Source organism: Crinia signifera, chromosome 3, assembly GCF_055691185.1.
Source record: "Crinia signifera chromosome 3, ASM5569118v1, whole genome shotgun sequence".
In the NCBI taxonomy this organism is placed as follows: domain Eukaryota; kingdom Metazoa; phylum Chordata; class Amphibia; order Anura; family Myobatrachidae; genus Crinia; species Crinia signifera.
The window spans coordinates 7,570,323-7,587,210 of NC_139219.1; the positions used below are offsets into that span (position 1 = coordinate 7,570,323).

General features: G+C 49.3%; 1 protein-coding gene across 1 annotated transcript in view; it reads right to left on the bottom strand.

The window, feature by feature from the left end:
- Nucleotides 1-16,888, bottom strand: part of RPS6KC1 (ribosomal protein S6 kinase C1) — a 166,717-nt gene that overhangs the window by 79,843 nt on the left and 69,986 nt on the right. The window contains exon 9 of the mRNA XM_083175184.1: nucleotides 8,914-9,006. Within this exon, the coding sequence (XP_083031310.1) occupies nucleotides 8,914-9,006 (93 nt within the window). The remainder of the gene's footprint in view (nucleotides 1-8,913; nucleotides 9,007-16,888) is intronic.

Below are 16,888 nucleotides of genomic sequence, written 5' to 3' on the forward strand. Positions count from 1 at the left end.
GAATGTGCTATGAGTTAATCCCGTAGAACGGGTCTTCGGCCAAAAGAAATTTCAGACAGCTTCTAGACTTCCATCACACTCTTTCTGGTTCTATCTCCAACGTGGACCCTCTACGGGGTCTGTATCCAACCACCACGCAATCCAAAGGCCGCAGCATCTCTATTTGAGACTCTATGCCTTCGAAAAATCCCCAGTACCTGTGCACCGGGGGCGAAATCCCAATCCCATACTCTTGTACGCTCAAGCACGGAACAAAGAATTGGGCTTGAGCCTCAATGAGGAACAGTGAGAGCACCATATCTTCCAAACTGTCCCTGACAAACTGTTCTAGATCTGTGATGGTCTGAGAGACACAAAGGGATAACATTTACTAAGATGGCAGTTGTATTGAAGATGGGATGTTGCCCATAGAAACCAATCCGATTCAACCTATTTATTTAGCACCTTCTAGAAGATGATACATAGAATCTGGTTGGTTGCTCTATACATAAAGTCTTTAATAGAACTCCCATCTTAGTGTACCCTAAAGTACTTACTAGCTGTAAGGGCCCATTTTCTACTTCATCTGATGATGCCGGGTCTCTCCGGTCTTTGCTGGCATTGTGGACAGTGACACGTCTCTTCACCTTTGTCGAGACTTAAACAAATTATCAGCAAGGTTTGTGAAGTCTCTGAAGAAATCACAGGTCTCCCGATGACCTTTATTCCGGTCCTGGATTTGCCAATCTCCACATTTTCCAAGTTACCATGGGTCTACAGCACTTATCCTTGGTACCTGGAGAGGCCCATTCCCTGCCCAAGACCTCCCAGTGGTGTCAAAGAATTGATCTCCATAGGGTTATGGTGGACCTAATGATCATGGATAAAAATCCGGCATTTATAGGAATGTGGAATCTTTGGGGTTTTTTTTTTTTATTTAAAGAATCCGATACCTGTAAGTCACAACAGACCCGGACCTTGGAAAGAGCCCTCTCTAACGCAGCCATGGGGCCGCTACCATAAAGGTCCCTAAATCTGCTCATCTGCCGACGGTGCGTGTACATGCTACGCACATGAATGATCCATGTTCCCCATGATCACTGGTGCGGTTACTCCATGCAACTGCCTCTTAAAATTACTGCTGACCATGGGGGGCATTGCTTGCCAGCGATGGCGAATCTTCTGCCTCCGCCTGTTCTTCAGCTTCCAATAAAAGCAAATTGCATAAAAAATAGAGGCTTATTTTGCACATTTACCCCCCCCCCCCCCTCACCCACCCGCCCCTACCCCAAACCAAATAAAATTGGGGTCGTCGCCATTTAACATATTAAGACACATCAGATAATGTGATCCACAGATAACCAAGTTGCGGATCATAACATGAAGTCTCTTACAGACCTGTACAATTAGTACATTACCAGCTATATAAAGGGATATGCCCTCTGGCTTTTCTGTAATAAATGTAAATTCTGGATATTTCCATTGCATGCAAATGACGAAGAAAAAATAATGTTTACTATGCTAATTTCTTTTAATTAAATATATTTCTGTTGTCAAATCCTTTCATACGCACTGCTGAAACATCATCAAACGTTAACTTTCCAACTTAACACCAGTATAGCCGGTGGCAGCCTGAAGGTTTACCATCTGCTCCCCAGCAAAGTCAGTGTGGCCACCTTCAGAACATATGTATCAAAGCCCTGAGACATGAGATGGAAGGAATTCTGCACCAGTCAGCAGAAGGGGAGGCGCAGACTGCGAGGCAGGCAACAGGCGAGCCCACGGAACAAGGCAGCACAGAAAGCCATTTGTCACCTTAGCGACGAACAGCCAAGGTCACCGGAGACAATGCTGGTGTCTGCACGGATTTACCAAAGAACAGAAAAAAAGATGCCGTGATAATTGCAGCTCATAATTTACTACTAATAATAATAATAACGTCTGGAATGAGAGATACGTTCATAGCACCCCAATAATCCTGTGCACCCCAATAATCCTGTGCATCCACACGCACACACAGTGTCCAGTAGCACCGATGACGCAGATTTCCCAATACTCATCGTTAGGTAATAGTCGTTCGCGGAACATAGGAAATGATTTATCGCTGCTACAGTTACTGATCTAGGGCTTCTTTTCCAGTTGTGTGAGCACACAACATTTATGTAGGCCTCCGACAGAAAAACCGCAAACCACCAGAAATATGTCCCAATATGTGCGTCAGGGAGGCTGGAAGCTGCAAACTGCCTCTCAGTAACAAGAACAGGAGGACATTTTTATCTTCACCTGTAAATAATTTTAACGGTGTACGACAGCACCAAAGAGAGTTTTATGCTGCGTTGTGGCTGTTATTGAGCTTCGGAGCAGCCACATTATATAATTTCTGCCCCACCAAATGCTCCCCTACTGTTTCTACTCCACCAAAAATATCCCCATTGTTTCTTACTGCCAAAAATCTCCCTAAGGTTTCTGCTCCAGCAAAAGTTTTCCTGTTGCTTCTGCCCCGCCGTAAACTCTCCCATCGTTTCTGCTCCGCCGAAAACTCTCCCATCGTTTCTGCTCAGCCGAAAAGTCCCCCACCGTCTGCTCAGCCAAAAACATACCCATCGTTTCTGCTCCAGGAAAAGTTGCCCATTGTTCTACTCTGCCAAAACCTACCATATTATTTCCAGGGCTGCCGAGAGGTATGCCGGGCCCCAGGAATATTGGGGGCATGGCCTAATCGTGGGAGGCGTGGTCACCTCCCACAATTAGGCTATGCCCCCAAAATGTTTAGAGGGGGGTGTATGAACACTCTAAAGTCGATAGGGGGGTTTGTCACACACACACCTCATGAGCCTTCTGTCAGCACAGGACATGCTGTGTAGGTGTGTGCTGCTGCTGCCCAAGAGGGACGGAGGGGGAAGGGGCGGGTTGGACCAGGGCCCCTCCAGCAAGCCTGAGCCCGGGTAATTAGTAACCCCCCCCCCCCCCCCCTCCCGGCGGCCCTGATTATTTCTTCTAATAAAGATTCCCCACCCGCTTCCACCTGCTCAGTGGGGTGCACACTGAAAATAAAACGCAAATTCAAAGTGTGAATTTGCTGTGAAAACGACTCGCAGAACCCAACTTGCCTCTTTTGCACCTTGGTATATCTGTAGCTGGCATAGTTTGAGTTCACAAAGGTGATGTAAGTAATATACTGTAAGGCAGGGGTTCCCGAACTTTTTGAATCATGGCGCCCTAGGAGTATTAGCATATTTTTCATAGTCCAAATGTTTCTTATTGAGAATTTCAGATGGAAAAATGGTATTAAATTAATTACGTTTACAGGTCATCCTCAGGGTGAGATATGTTGTGACGGACATCATTTGCCTGTTTGTCCACATATTTTTGGATTATAAATTACAAATAGTAAATTGACCATGAATCAATTGAATTAGTCCTGGGCCACCCTGCAAGTGTTCTGAGGCACCACCTGGGAAATACTGCTGTAAGGCAAAAGCTACCAACAATTAACTAGGAATATATACTGCAGCAATATACGTATAATTCTACCAATCACTGACCCCCCCCACCCCATAACATTGGGTGGGTGTGGATTGAATAACAGACAATACATTAAAAAAGTCAATAGGTTGACAGCAAATTGTAAACAGGGTCAAATGTTCAGCAGTTGCATAGTCAACATGGACACTGGGCTACAAAGTCAAAAAGCTGGACACAGAAAGGGTAGATGCAAGAGTTTTATTTTTCCTATCTTAATCCTAACACCCCCCTTCTTTTGCTGCCTCCCAATGCTAACCCTTCCCATTCTGCACATGACCCCTGGGGAACCAGAACCCTGGCACACTGACCCCTGGGCAACCAGAACCCTGGCACACTGACCCTTGGGGAACCAGAACCCTGGCACAATGACCCCTGGGGAACCAGAACCCTGGCACAATGACCCCTGGGGAACCAGAACCCTGGCACAATGACCCCTGGGGAACCAGAACCCTGGCACAATGACCCCTGGGGAACCAGAACCCTGGCACACTGACCCCTGGGGAACCAGAACCCTGGCACACTGACCCCTAGGGAACCAGAACCCTGGCACAATGACCCCTGGGGAACCAGAACCCTGGCACACTGACCCCTGGGGAACCAGAACCCTGGCACAATGACCCCTGGGGAACCAGAACCCTGGCACAATGACCCCTGGGGAACCAGAACCCTGGCACAATGACCCCTGGGGAACCAGAACCCTGGCACACTGACCCCTGGGGAACCAGAACCCTGGCACACTGACCCCTGGGGAACCAGAACCCTGGCACACTGACCCCTGGGGAACCAGAACCCTGGCACACTGACCCCTGTGGAACCAGAACCCTGGCACACTGACCCCTGGGGAACCACAACCCTGGCACAATGACCCCTGGGGAACCAGAACCCTGGCACACTGACCCCTGGGGAACCAGAACCCTGGCACAATGACCCCTGGGGAACCAGAACCCTGGCACACTGACCCCTGGGGAACCAGAACCCTGGCACAATGACCCCTGGGGAACCAGAACCCTGGCACAATGACCCCTGGGGAACCAGAACCCTGGCACACTGTCCCCCGGGGAACCAGAACCCTGGCACAATGACCCCCGGGGAACCAGAACCCTGGCACAATGAGCCCCGGGGAACCAGAACCCTGGCACAATGACCCCCGGGGAACCAGAACCCTGGCACACTGACCCCCGGGGAACCAGAACCCTGGCACACTGACCCCCGGGGAACCAGAACCCTGGCACACTGACCCCCGGGGAACCAGAACCCTGGCACAATGACCCCCGGGGAACCAGAACCCTGGCACAATGACCCCTGTGGAACCAGAACCCTGGCACACTGACCCCTGGGGAACCACAACCCTGGCACAATGACCCCTGGGGAACCAGAACCCTGGCACAATGACCCCTGGGGAACCAGAACCCTGGCACAATGACCCCTGGGGAACCAGAACCCTGGCACAATGACCCCTGGGGAACCAGAACCCTGGCACAATGACCCCTGGGGAACCAGAACCCTGGCACAATGACCCCCCGGGGAACCAGAACCCTGGCACAATGACCCCCGGGGAACCAGAACCCTGGCACAATGACCCCCGGGGAACCAGAACCCTGGCACACTGACCCCCGGGGAACCAGAACCCTGGCACAATGACCCCCGGGGATCCAGAACCCTGGCACAATGACCCCCGGGGATCCAGAGCCCTGGCACACTGACCCCCGGGGAACCAGAACCCTGGCACACTGACCCCTGGGGAACCAGAACCCTGGCACACTGACCCCTGGGGAACCAGAACCCTGGCACACTGACCCCTGGGGAACCAGAACCCTGGCACACTGACCCCTGGGGAACCAGAACCCTGGCACACTGACCCCTGGGAAACCAGAACCCTGGCACAATGACCCCTGGGGAACCAGAACCCTGGCACACTGACCCCTGGGGAACCAGAACCCTGGCACACTGACCCCTGGGGAACCAGAACCCTGGCACACTGTCCCCTGGGGAACCAGAACCCTGGCACAATGACCCCTGGGGAACCAGAACCCTGGCACAATGACCCCTGGGGAACCAGAACCCTGGCACAATGACCCCTGGGGAACCAGAACCCTGGCACAATGACCCCTGGGGAACCAGAACCCTGGCACACTGACCCCTGGGGAACCAGAACCCTGGCACACTGACCCCTGGGGAACCAGAACCCTGGCACACTGACCCCTGGGGAACCAGAACCCTGGCACACTGACCCCTGGGGAACCAGAACCCTGGCACACTGACCCTTGGGGAACCAGAACCCTGGCACAATGACCCCTGGGGAACCAGAACCCTGGCACACTGACCCCTGGGGAACCAGAACCCTGGCACAATGACCCCTGGGGAACCAGAACCCTGGCACACTGACCCCTGGGGAACCAGAACCCTGGCACAATGGCCCCTGGGGAACCAGAACCCTGGCACAATGACCCCTGGGGAACCAGAACCCTGGCACAATGACCCCTGGGGAACCAGAACCCTGGCACAATGGCCCCTGGGGAACCAGAACCCTGGCACAATGACCCCTGGGGAACCAGAACCCTGGCACAATGACCCCTGGGGAACCAGAACCCTGGCACACTGACCCCTGGGGAACCAGAACCCTGGCACACTGACCCCTGGGGAACCAGAACCCTGGCACACTGACCCCTGGGGAACCAGAACCCTGGCACACTGACCCCTGGGGAACCAGAACCCTGGCACACTGACCCCTGGGGAACCAGAACCCCGGCACACTGACCCCTGGGGAACCAGAACCCCGGCACACTGACCCCTGGGGAACCAGAACCCTGGCACAATGACCCCTGGGGAACCAGAACCCTGGCACACTGACCCCTGGGGAACCAGAACCCTGGCACAATGACCCCTGGGGAACCAGAACCCTGGCACACTGACCCCTGGGGAACCAGAACCCTGGCACACTGACCCCTGGGGAACCAGAACCCTGGCACACTGACCCCTGGGGAACCAGAACCCTGGCACACTGACCCCTGGGAACCCTGGCACAATGAACCCCGGAGCTCCACAGTCTGCACAATAACCCCTGGGGAACCACAAGCATGGCAACCTAACTCTTGGGCCATAACAACCATAGCACACTGATACTTGGGGCTCCACAACCATGGCACAACAATCTTCCAGCAACTACAACTATGGCACCTTGATCTTTGCTTTGGGGGCAATGCAACTATGGCAGACTGAACCTTGGGGCTCCTTAACCTTGGCACACCACTGCTCAGGATACCACAACCTTGGCACACCGACCCTTGGGTCTCCAATAACATAGCACATTGACACTCGGGCTCCACACCCAGAGCACACTGGTCCTTGGGCCACTGATACCATGTCGCACTGACTCCAAAGCATTGGCACACTGACCCTAGGGTCCACAAACAATGAAACACTAAAGTTTGGGGTCAAAATAATGTCACACTGACCCTTAAAGCCCTATCCCAAACAGTAGTAACACTGAGTTAGATAAGTGTAACTTTCAAACACACAATACACAGTACAGGGGTGGGGTTCCATAAACACAATACACAGTACAGGGGGTGGGGTTCCATAAACACAATACACAGTACAGGGGTGGGGTTCCATAAACACAATAGACAGTACAGGGGGTGGGGTTCCATATACACAATACACAGTACAGGGGGTGGGGTTCAATAAACACAATACACAGTACAGGGGGTGGGGTTCTATAAACACAATACAGGGGTGGGGTTACATAAACACAATACAGGGGTGGGGTTACATAAACACAATACAGGGGGTGGGGTTCAATAAACACAATGCAGGGGTGGGGTTACATAAACACAATACACAGTACACGGGGGTGGGGTTCCATAAACACAGTACTGGGGGTGGGGTTCCATAAACACAGTACTGGGGGTGGGGTTCCATAAACACAATACACTGTACAGTGGTGGGGTTTCCATAAACACAATACACAGTACAGTGGTGCGGTTCCATAAACACAATACACAGTACAGGGGTGGGGTTACATAAACACAATACACAGTACAGGGGGTGGGGTTCCATAAACACAGTACTGGGGGTGGGGTTCCATAAACACAGTACTGGGGGTGGGGTTCCATAAACACAGTACTGGGGGTGGGGTTCCATAAACACAGTACTGGGGGTGGGGTTCCATAAACACAATACACAGTACAGTGGTGCGGTTCCATAAACACAATACACAGTACAGGGGTGCGGTTCCATAAACACAAGAATAAGAGAGCAGCTAATTAACCACTGGAGACCCCCTTTATCTTGAGTATTAATACTGGAATGTAGTAATTAAACCAAATGGCAATGACCAGCAACAATTTGCATTAATCTAATCTCTCTCTCTTTATATATATCAGCGGTCAGGAACCTCCGGCCCGCGGGTCTGTAGCCGGTCTGTGTGGCCCGCCCACCTGCCCGGCGGCTTTGCAGGGAGTCAAGTACAGGGGAAATCTCGCTAGAGGTCGGTAGCTCTCGCGAGATGACTCTTAATCTGCAGCAACCGGACACTGGGAGTGTTCTTCAGCGGCAGCCACAGGGCAATTACTAACAAATACTATATAATACTAGTTAAAGGCCCATCAAAAGTTGAAATGTGACCATTTTGCTTTCACTTTGAACTGTGACAGTTTTTAGCCCACAAACTTTCCAGCCCACCCCCATCTGCTCCAACCTCTGTTTTCACAGTCGCCCCCCCCCCCCCATATTTGAAACAGATCAGTGTCCCTGCATTACTTTCACTTTCTGACATCTATTAGCATGATATATATATATATATATATATATATATATATATATATATGTTGCAAAAAAAAAAAAGGCGTCACTCCGGGTCTTGGTGAAACACAGCAAACTATATATATATATATATATATATATATATATATATATATATATATATATATATATATATATATATATATATATATATATATATATATATATTTATATTACACATATACTGTATATAGATATCGCGGTAGAACACAACCACCTCCTTACCAGTGCTATGGAAGTTATTGTGTTTGCCAACATGTAAAACATCTCCAGCTCCTTTCAACCCCATGCTTGACCTCAAATTATACAGAGACCGGCTCTTACTTTACATCTCGTCACCCTTCCTTTGTAACCCGCACCACAATGTTGAACAAGCGAGGCGTGCTTCGCCCTCTACCTCAAATCTATTTTGCACGAGTTTACATGCCTTGCTTACATAAAGCTCGCCTCTCTCTGCTTCCATTGCTTTTGTTATTTAAAAGTGCAGATACATTTGAGTCATTTTCCCCTTTTGTTTCATATCCTTAAGATCATCGGCTTCAAAGACACAGTGTCAGCAGGCGGTCGATTTATGAGTGAACTCTTGAAGAGATGCTGAAGAATTACCTTGTCAATCACCCCAAGGACTCTGAAGGCCTTCAGTTCCTCGGCAGGACTCCTCGGGTTCCAAGAGGGCCTTGAACTCTCTGCTCCTGGAGGCTAATGGAACATATCAAAGATAAGACATCAATCAGTGTGGTACTTGAAGGAAGGCCGCCTGCTGGAGCAAATGCCAGGCGAAGGAAACACAACTTATCATAAATCACAGAGCCAAGATGAAAGATGACGTTTTATCTGAGCCTCTAATTATTAAGTTGCGAGTAAATAAATGAGGAGGATGTAGGGAGATACACAAAACATTCTGATAACGAAACGCGCGTCTGTACGGGATCATGGGGGAAGCAAGTGGATCTTTAGACTAATGTTTTGGAGAGAAGGTGGATAAGGGATCCGAGCAGAGGAAACATCCGCAGAGGATTATTTTAACTCCCCGTTAAGCAGACACATTTCTCCTGGCGCTCACTCTAGTACGGTGCAATTTGGGTTATCGATTTTGAGTTTATAGTCAAAATCGATAGCAGGTTAGCGCAAATCGCACCATGCTGTGAAGCACCCGATCCCGATGCGCGGACTTGCGGCGTTGGAGTCGAAAGTCGAAATAGACTGTGTAGGACAGTCTATTTCTACAATGTCACCTTCCCTGCCAGCCGACGCCAGCACCCGGCTGAGATAGGCGGCTGACGCACACCTTTCTGTACATTTATTTACAATCACAAGATTCTGCAAATATGATAATTAAACAATAACACCTCATCGCTAACTCAATTCTCCAGTTGCAAAAGAAGGTGGGGCTGAAGCGCTGCCTGTGTCTAAATTTAATGATGCTGGAGTCAGTATTCCGTGCATAAAGTGCTTTATTACAAAATACAGTTGATGCAGTATAAATAATAATAAATGTCTCAGTGAAATGTGATGGGGGAAAGGGGTGGCAGTGTGGGCCCGTGCTGTGCAGCCTCAGAGAGCCCCCTCGGGGAATTAGGGAGTCAGCAGATCCCTTTGTACCATAAACCCGGCCTGGGTTTATGTCTCTCTGGTTTGTACCCTGATTGTGCTGGGTATGCACTGTGGGGGTAAGTCTCGTAAGTCCTCCCAAGCTGTCCTTGGTGGAGGCGAGGGGATCACACAAAGTTAGTGGGCGGGATGAGCAGGAAGCGTCGTCCCGCTAGCCTGCTTCTTACCCGCTGGGTGTCTGGGAGTCTGCGGCGTTGTTATGCCTCCGTCTCCCTTGCAGTGGATTGAACTGTCTTCTTGTCCGGTAGCGCTGCAGCCGCAGCGTCTTACTCGCGGACCGGTGCCTGGCTTCACTGATCCTCGGCGTGGGGTCACTTCCGGGTGCCGGGTCTCGCGAGACCGGCAGCGTTGATCCGGGTGACGTCACGCTTTGATCGGTGCGCTCTTACTCCCGCGGGAGGAGACTGAGCCCGATATGTTGTTGGGGCACCTTCTGTGGGTGTCCTGGGTGTCCTGGATGTGGTGAGATCCAACGCGTTTCGGCTATGGTTAAGCCTTTGTCAAGGATGCTTGACAAAGGCTTAACCATAGCCGAAACGCGTTGGATCTCACCACATCCAGGACACCCAGGACACCCACAGAAGGTGCCCCAACAACATATCGGGCTCAGTCTCCTCCCGCGGGAGTAAGAGCGCACCGATCAAAGCGTGACGTCACCCGGATCAACGCTGCCGGTCTCGCGAGACCCGGCACCCGGAAGTGACCCCACGCCGAGGATCAGTGAAGCCAGGCACCGGTCCGCGAGTAAGACGCTGCGGCTGCAGCGCTACCGGACAAGAAGACAGTTCAATCCACTGCAAGGGAGACGGAGGCATAACAACGCCGCAGACTCCCAGACACCCAGCGGGTAAGAAGCAGGCTAGCGGGACGACGCTTCCTGCTCATCCCGCCCACTAACTTTGTGTGATCCCCTCGCCTCCACCAAGGACAGCTTGGGAGGACTTACGAGACTTACCCCCACAGTGCATACCCAGCACAATCAGGGTACAAACCAGAGAGACATAAACCCAGGCCGGGTTTATGGTACAAAGGGATCTGCTGACTCCCTAATTCCCCGAGGGGGCTCTCTGAGGCTGCACAGCACGGGCCCACACTGCCACCCCTTTCCCCCATCACATTTCACTGAGACATTTATTATTATTTATACTGCATCAACTGTATTTTGTAATAAAGCACTTTATGCACGGAATACTGACTCCAGCATCATTAAATTTAGACACAGGCAGCGCTTCAGCCCCACCTTCTTTTGCAACTTGTATTCCCACAGGGGGTACGGGACACCCCTGAGGCTAAGAGCAGCGCCAAAGCAAACTATCCATAGGTGAGCGCGGTATAGTAACCTTTTCAATTCTCCAGTTGACATCCATTGTATTTTTGCACATCATCCTGAGCTTTATCACCCGCCATAAAGATGCAACAAATACTAGCCATGGGCAAAGCTGGAATAGGGCCAAAGTGTCCCCCAGGTGTAATAATTATAACAAGGCGGTATTGTAGAGAAGGATGTGGTATAGGAAAGCTACACTGTCCAGATAGACAATCAATCGGTCCACACGCCAGTGTCGACATGCATTCGTTCGACAGCGGTTATTTTTGGCCACATCTTGTACAATCCATGTTCTGTGACCACTATCAGTACAAGTGTAGACGGTGCGCGGGCTCGGGGGAGTTGGCGTGTTCCGTTACAGCTGGGATAACCACCGGTTACTATTCCTAATAGGATGATATACAGTATCATTCATGTTGGGAACACAGGTGAAGAACCCCAAAAACATGCATTGACCATTTTCACATTTTCGACCCGAGGGTGTTGACCTCCTGACCTGAAGAAAAGTGATTGTGCAAAAAAGTGTAACACGCCCATAGGCATTTGTTACCATCATTGTAACCCCCAAAATGTGAGGGGTTCCCCCACCCTACATTTGAACGGTTAGGGGTTCAATGTGTGCTGATATTTCTGACAGTCGGAAATCTATTCAATGCCATTCGAAGACGAATCTGCATAGGCGTAATGTCTGCTGTATTGTTTTTGACCAAATCCACGTAAACTTTGACAATCTACGTGTATTCCGTGGAATGCCGACAATCGAATTAACATTGGATTAGTCACAATTCCGATAGTCGGAATCAAACATTGAATACCCACCATAGAATGTTAGGGATTTACCCGATGAGGTTACCTGGGTAATCCATAACCATGGACAAGATTACGCCCCAAACCTCTATTTACTGCAAACTTTATGGCAGAATGTATTAAAGTTCTAATCAGTATTGAGTGAATAGTGCACCTACTGTACATCTTGTTTTTCTCTTTGTGTGTGGCACTAGAAGTCTCAGCAAGGCAGCGCCTCTCATTACACAGGGGGTGCAGTCCTGGGCCCTCCCTATACACCATAAGTAAGAGCATTTTTGTGGTTGTAGAGTGCAGGAAGTATTGGTGGAGACAATAAGGTGTTAACGAGGAAGAGGGGGCTGCAGATGTTGCTCTGTAGTAAATGCCTGAAATACAAGGTAGCGGCGTGCGCACTGTTATGTGTCACTTGTGTGCGGTGACAAGACTGTAAAACATCCGTTGTCACCTCTTGTCCGTAACATGGATCAGCACAGGTGCAGCAGTAAAGGTGATGTGATAAACAACCTGGGCCCATGTGCGGATATAAAACCAGAACGATGTGTCAGCTCAGAGCAGCAACAAAGTCACGGAAACACAGAAAGTTTGTGTCACGGAAATGTAAACTTTATGCAGCGGGGATTGTTGTAGTCTGTACAGGAATGAGTAAGGACAGAAGACGAGCTAGACTAGACTAGAGGAGGAGCTAGGAGAAGACGAGCTAGACTAGACTAGAGGAGGAGCTATGAGAAGACGAGCTAGACTAGAGGAGGAGCTAGGAGAAGACGAGCTAGACTAAACTAGAGGGGGAGCTAGGAGAAGACGAGCTAGACTAGACTAGACTAGAGGAGGAGCTAGGAGAAGATGAGCTAGACTAGACTAGACTAGAGGAGGAGCTAGGAGAAGATTAGCTAGACTAGACTAGAGGAGGAGCTAGGAGAAGACGAGCTAGACTAGACTAGAGGAGGAGCTAGGAGAAGACGAGCTAGACTAGACTAGACTAGAGGAGGAGCTAGGAGAAGATGAGCTAGACTAGACTAGAAGAGGAGCTATGAGAAGACGAGCTAGACTAGACTAGAAGAGGAGCTAGGAGAAGACGAGCTAGACTAGACTAGAGGAGGAGCTAGGAGAAGACGAGCTAGACTAGACTAGAGGAGGAGCTAGGAGAAGATGAGCTAGACTAGACTAGACGAGGAGCTAGGAGAAGACGAGCTAGACTTAACTAGAGGGGGAGCTAGGAGAAGACGAGCTAGACTAAACTAGAGGGGGAGCTAGGAGAAGACGAGCTAGACTAGACTAGACTAGAGGAGGAGCTAGGAGAAGATGAGCTAGACTAGACTAGAGGAGGAGCTAGGAGAAGATTAGCTAGACTAGACTAGAGGAGGAGCTAGGAGAAGATGAGCTAGACTAGACTAGAAGAGGAGCTATGAGAAGACGAGCTAGACTAGACTAGAAGAGGAGCTAGGAGAAGACGAGCTAGACTAGACTAGAGGAGGAGCTAGGAGAAGACGAGCTAGACTAGACTAGAGGAGGAGCTAGGAGAAGATGAGCTAGACTAGACTAGACGAGGAGCTAGGAGAAGACGAGCTAGACTTAACTAGAGGGGGAGCTAGGAGAAGACAAGCTAGACTAGACTAGAGGAGGAGCTAGGAGAAGATGAGCTAGACTAGACTAGAGGACGAGCTAGGAGAAGACGAGCTAGACTAGACTAGAGGTGGAGCTAGGAGAAGATGAGCTAGACTAAACTAGAGGTGGAGCTAGGAGAAGATGAGCTAGACTAGAAGAAGAGCTAGACTAGAGGAAGAGCTAGGAGAAGACGAGCTAGACTAGACTAGAGGAGGAGCTAGGAAGAGGTCAAATCTACCCTCCACGGGGATGACATGCAACTGAGACCTACAGGTTATAAGAGATCATGTGGTTGTGGCTGATCGGTCGACAGGATCTAGGCAATAGGTTGACAGGCACAAGACTGATGTGAAGGATGAAGGGGGGGAAATGGCTCAGGCTGATGAAAAGGAGTAATTTACAGGGTTTCAACTGTACATATAAAATAGAAATGGGGGTCAGTGCTCGCGCTAAATACCTTTTGTAGCGAGGGGGCTGCTGGGCTGGAGTGGTCCAAACTCCCAAACGTTAAGTGTAATCGCAGGTGGGTAACCTAGCGCTCACCTCTTATGTAACACAATGGTGTGTGTGGTAGGTATGGAATGAGAGAATAGACACGGAATATTCCTTTAAGAGGTTTATTGTGTTTATACAAAATGATAAGTATATACAATATATATCTATCTATACTTATCATTTTGTATAAACACAATAAACCTCTTAAAGGAATATTCCGTGTCTATTCTCACATTCCATACCTACCACACACACCATTGTGTTACATAAGAGGTGAGCGCTAGGTTACCCACCTGCGATTACACTGTACATATGAAAAGCAACATGGTTACTGCGGCAACTAAATGATTAGCAGTGTCTGGTTGGTGGTGCTCCCAAAGGATGTTCAGCAATGAAACTGAAAAAAATGGTGGTCACGAGGATGACTACAAGAGAACATACGTGAGGTTTTTTGGGGCACACTTTACAAGACTGATGTGGTCAACAGGGTGACAGGCACTAGAGTCAACCTTTTGTCTGTGTAGTGCATGTCAACCTTTTTCCAATGCTGACCATGTGCTTGTACCATTTATGGTTAACGTAGTTACTGTTGACCCTTCGATCCAGCTCCAATATCATGATCTCAGAAGGAACCGGCCCATTGTAAATGGTACTGTCCAGAAGGAATCCCATTGACCGGTCAACAATATCTAGGTCGACAGTCAATAGGCTGACACAAAAAGGTCCACATTAAAGAGGTCGACACAATCGTGAGGTCAAAATGAAAAGGTAGACATGATTTTTTTCATTTTAAAAAAAAATTTGGGACTTTTACATACACGTGGGCACCGATTGGGAAAAGTAAAGTGCGCCGAGCGGTGACAGAGCAAGGTATCATGCCCAAAGCGTGGCGAGCAAATCAAGCCATGCGAGGATGCGCGCTAATTCATGTCGACATTGGCCTCAAAAACTTTAGAAAAAAAACCTCGAGTCTATCTTTTCATGTGTCTGTCTTCTTTATGTCGAGCTTTTGTAACGGTCGACGTATTGATTGTCTACAATATGCACCCTTCCAGAAGCCGTGTCCTTTTGGAGAAGATAACTTCCGTTAAACTAGAGGTGATTGTAGCCGACATATAATGAGACCATATAATATACAGTAATGTGTATAATATTCTAGTGATGCGACCACCAGGGGGCACAATGATTGACAAGAACACGGGTAATATAAGCTGCAGGTTGTGTTACTATCAGACAGATTCTATGTGTTCTGTATTGCAGAAAATATCACTAGAAAATGTGAAATAAACTAAACTAAAAAATAAACAATAAACACATTTCTGCTCACACAGAAGATTCCCGTTATTGATAGATTTCTGGCACTGTAATTATATACTTTGTATTAAAATGTATTCAGATCGTGCTTAAGCCCATCGCTCAACACAGAGGCAGCAGTTGCCTCGTGGGTACGGACAGGAAAAATGCCAGGTAGACAATGAGCGGGTCTTTTCCCCCGATTCGCTAAACAGACTATAATATAACGAATAGGAGTTCTGCGGGTCTGTCCTAAAGGAGAACCGGCACTGGGGACGGCATTTACAATTACATCCCAAACTCACTGATTTCTCCTTGGAAATTCATTTATTTTTTATTTATTTTTTTGAGCAAAAGGTCCGTGGTGGTGTCAATGAGGTGTGACAGGTACTTGTGGTGTAGCAGATGTTGGATGGGTACGTGGAGGTGTCAATGAGGTGGGACAGGTACTTGTGGTGTAGCAGATGTTGGATGGGTACGTGGAGGTGTCAATGAGGTGGGACAGGTACTTGTGGTGTTGCAGATGTTGGATGGGTACGTGGAGGTGTCAATGAGGTGGGACAGGTGCTTGTGGTGTAGCAGATGTTGGATGGGTACGTGGAGGATGTCAATGAGGTGGGACAGGTACTTGTGGTGTTGCAGATGTTGGATGGGTACGTGGAGGTGTCAATGAGGTGGGACAGGTACTTGTGGTGTAGCAGATGTTGGATGGGTACGTGGAGGTGTCAATGAGGTGTGACAGGTACTTGTGGTGTAGCAGATGTTGGATGGGTACATGGAGGTGTCAATGAGGTGGGACAGGTACTTGTGGTGTAGCAGATGTTGGATGGGTACGTGGAGGATGTCAATGAGGTGGGACAGGTACTTGTGGTGTAGCAGATGTTGGATGGGTACGTGGAGGTGTCAATGAGGTGTGACAGGTACTTGTGGTGTAGCAGATGTTGGATGGGTACATGGAGGTGTCAATGAGGTGTGACAGGTACTTGTGGTGTATGGATGGGTACGTGGAGGTGTCAATGAGGTGGGACAGGTACTTGTGGTGTAGCAGATGTTGGATGGGTACATGGAGGTGTCAATGAGGTGGGACAGGTACTTGTGGTGTAGCAGATGTTGGATGGGTACATGGAGGTGTCAATGAGGTGGGACAGGTACTTGTGGTGTAGCAGATGTTGGATGGGTACGTGGAGGTGTCAATGAGGTGGGACAGGTACTTGTGGTGTTGCAGATGTTGGATGGGTACGTGGAGGTGTCAATGAGGTGGGACAGGTACTTGTGGTGTAGCAGATGTTGGATGGGTACATGGAAGTGTCAATGAGGTGTGACAGGTACTTGTGGTGTAGCAGATGTTGGATAGGTACGTGGAGGTGTCAATGAGGTGGGACAGGTACTTGTGGTGTAGCAGATGTTGGATGGGTACGTGGAGGTGTCAATGAGGTGTGACAGGTA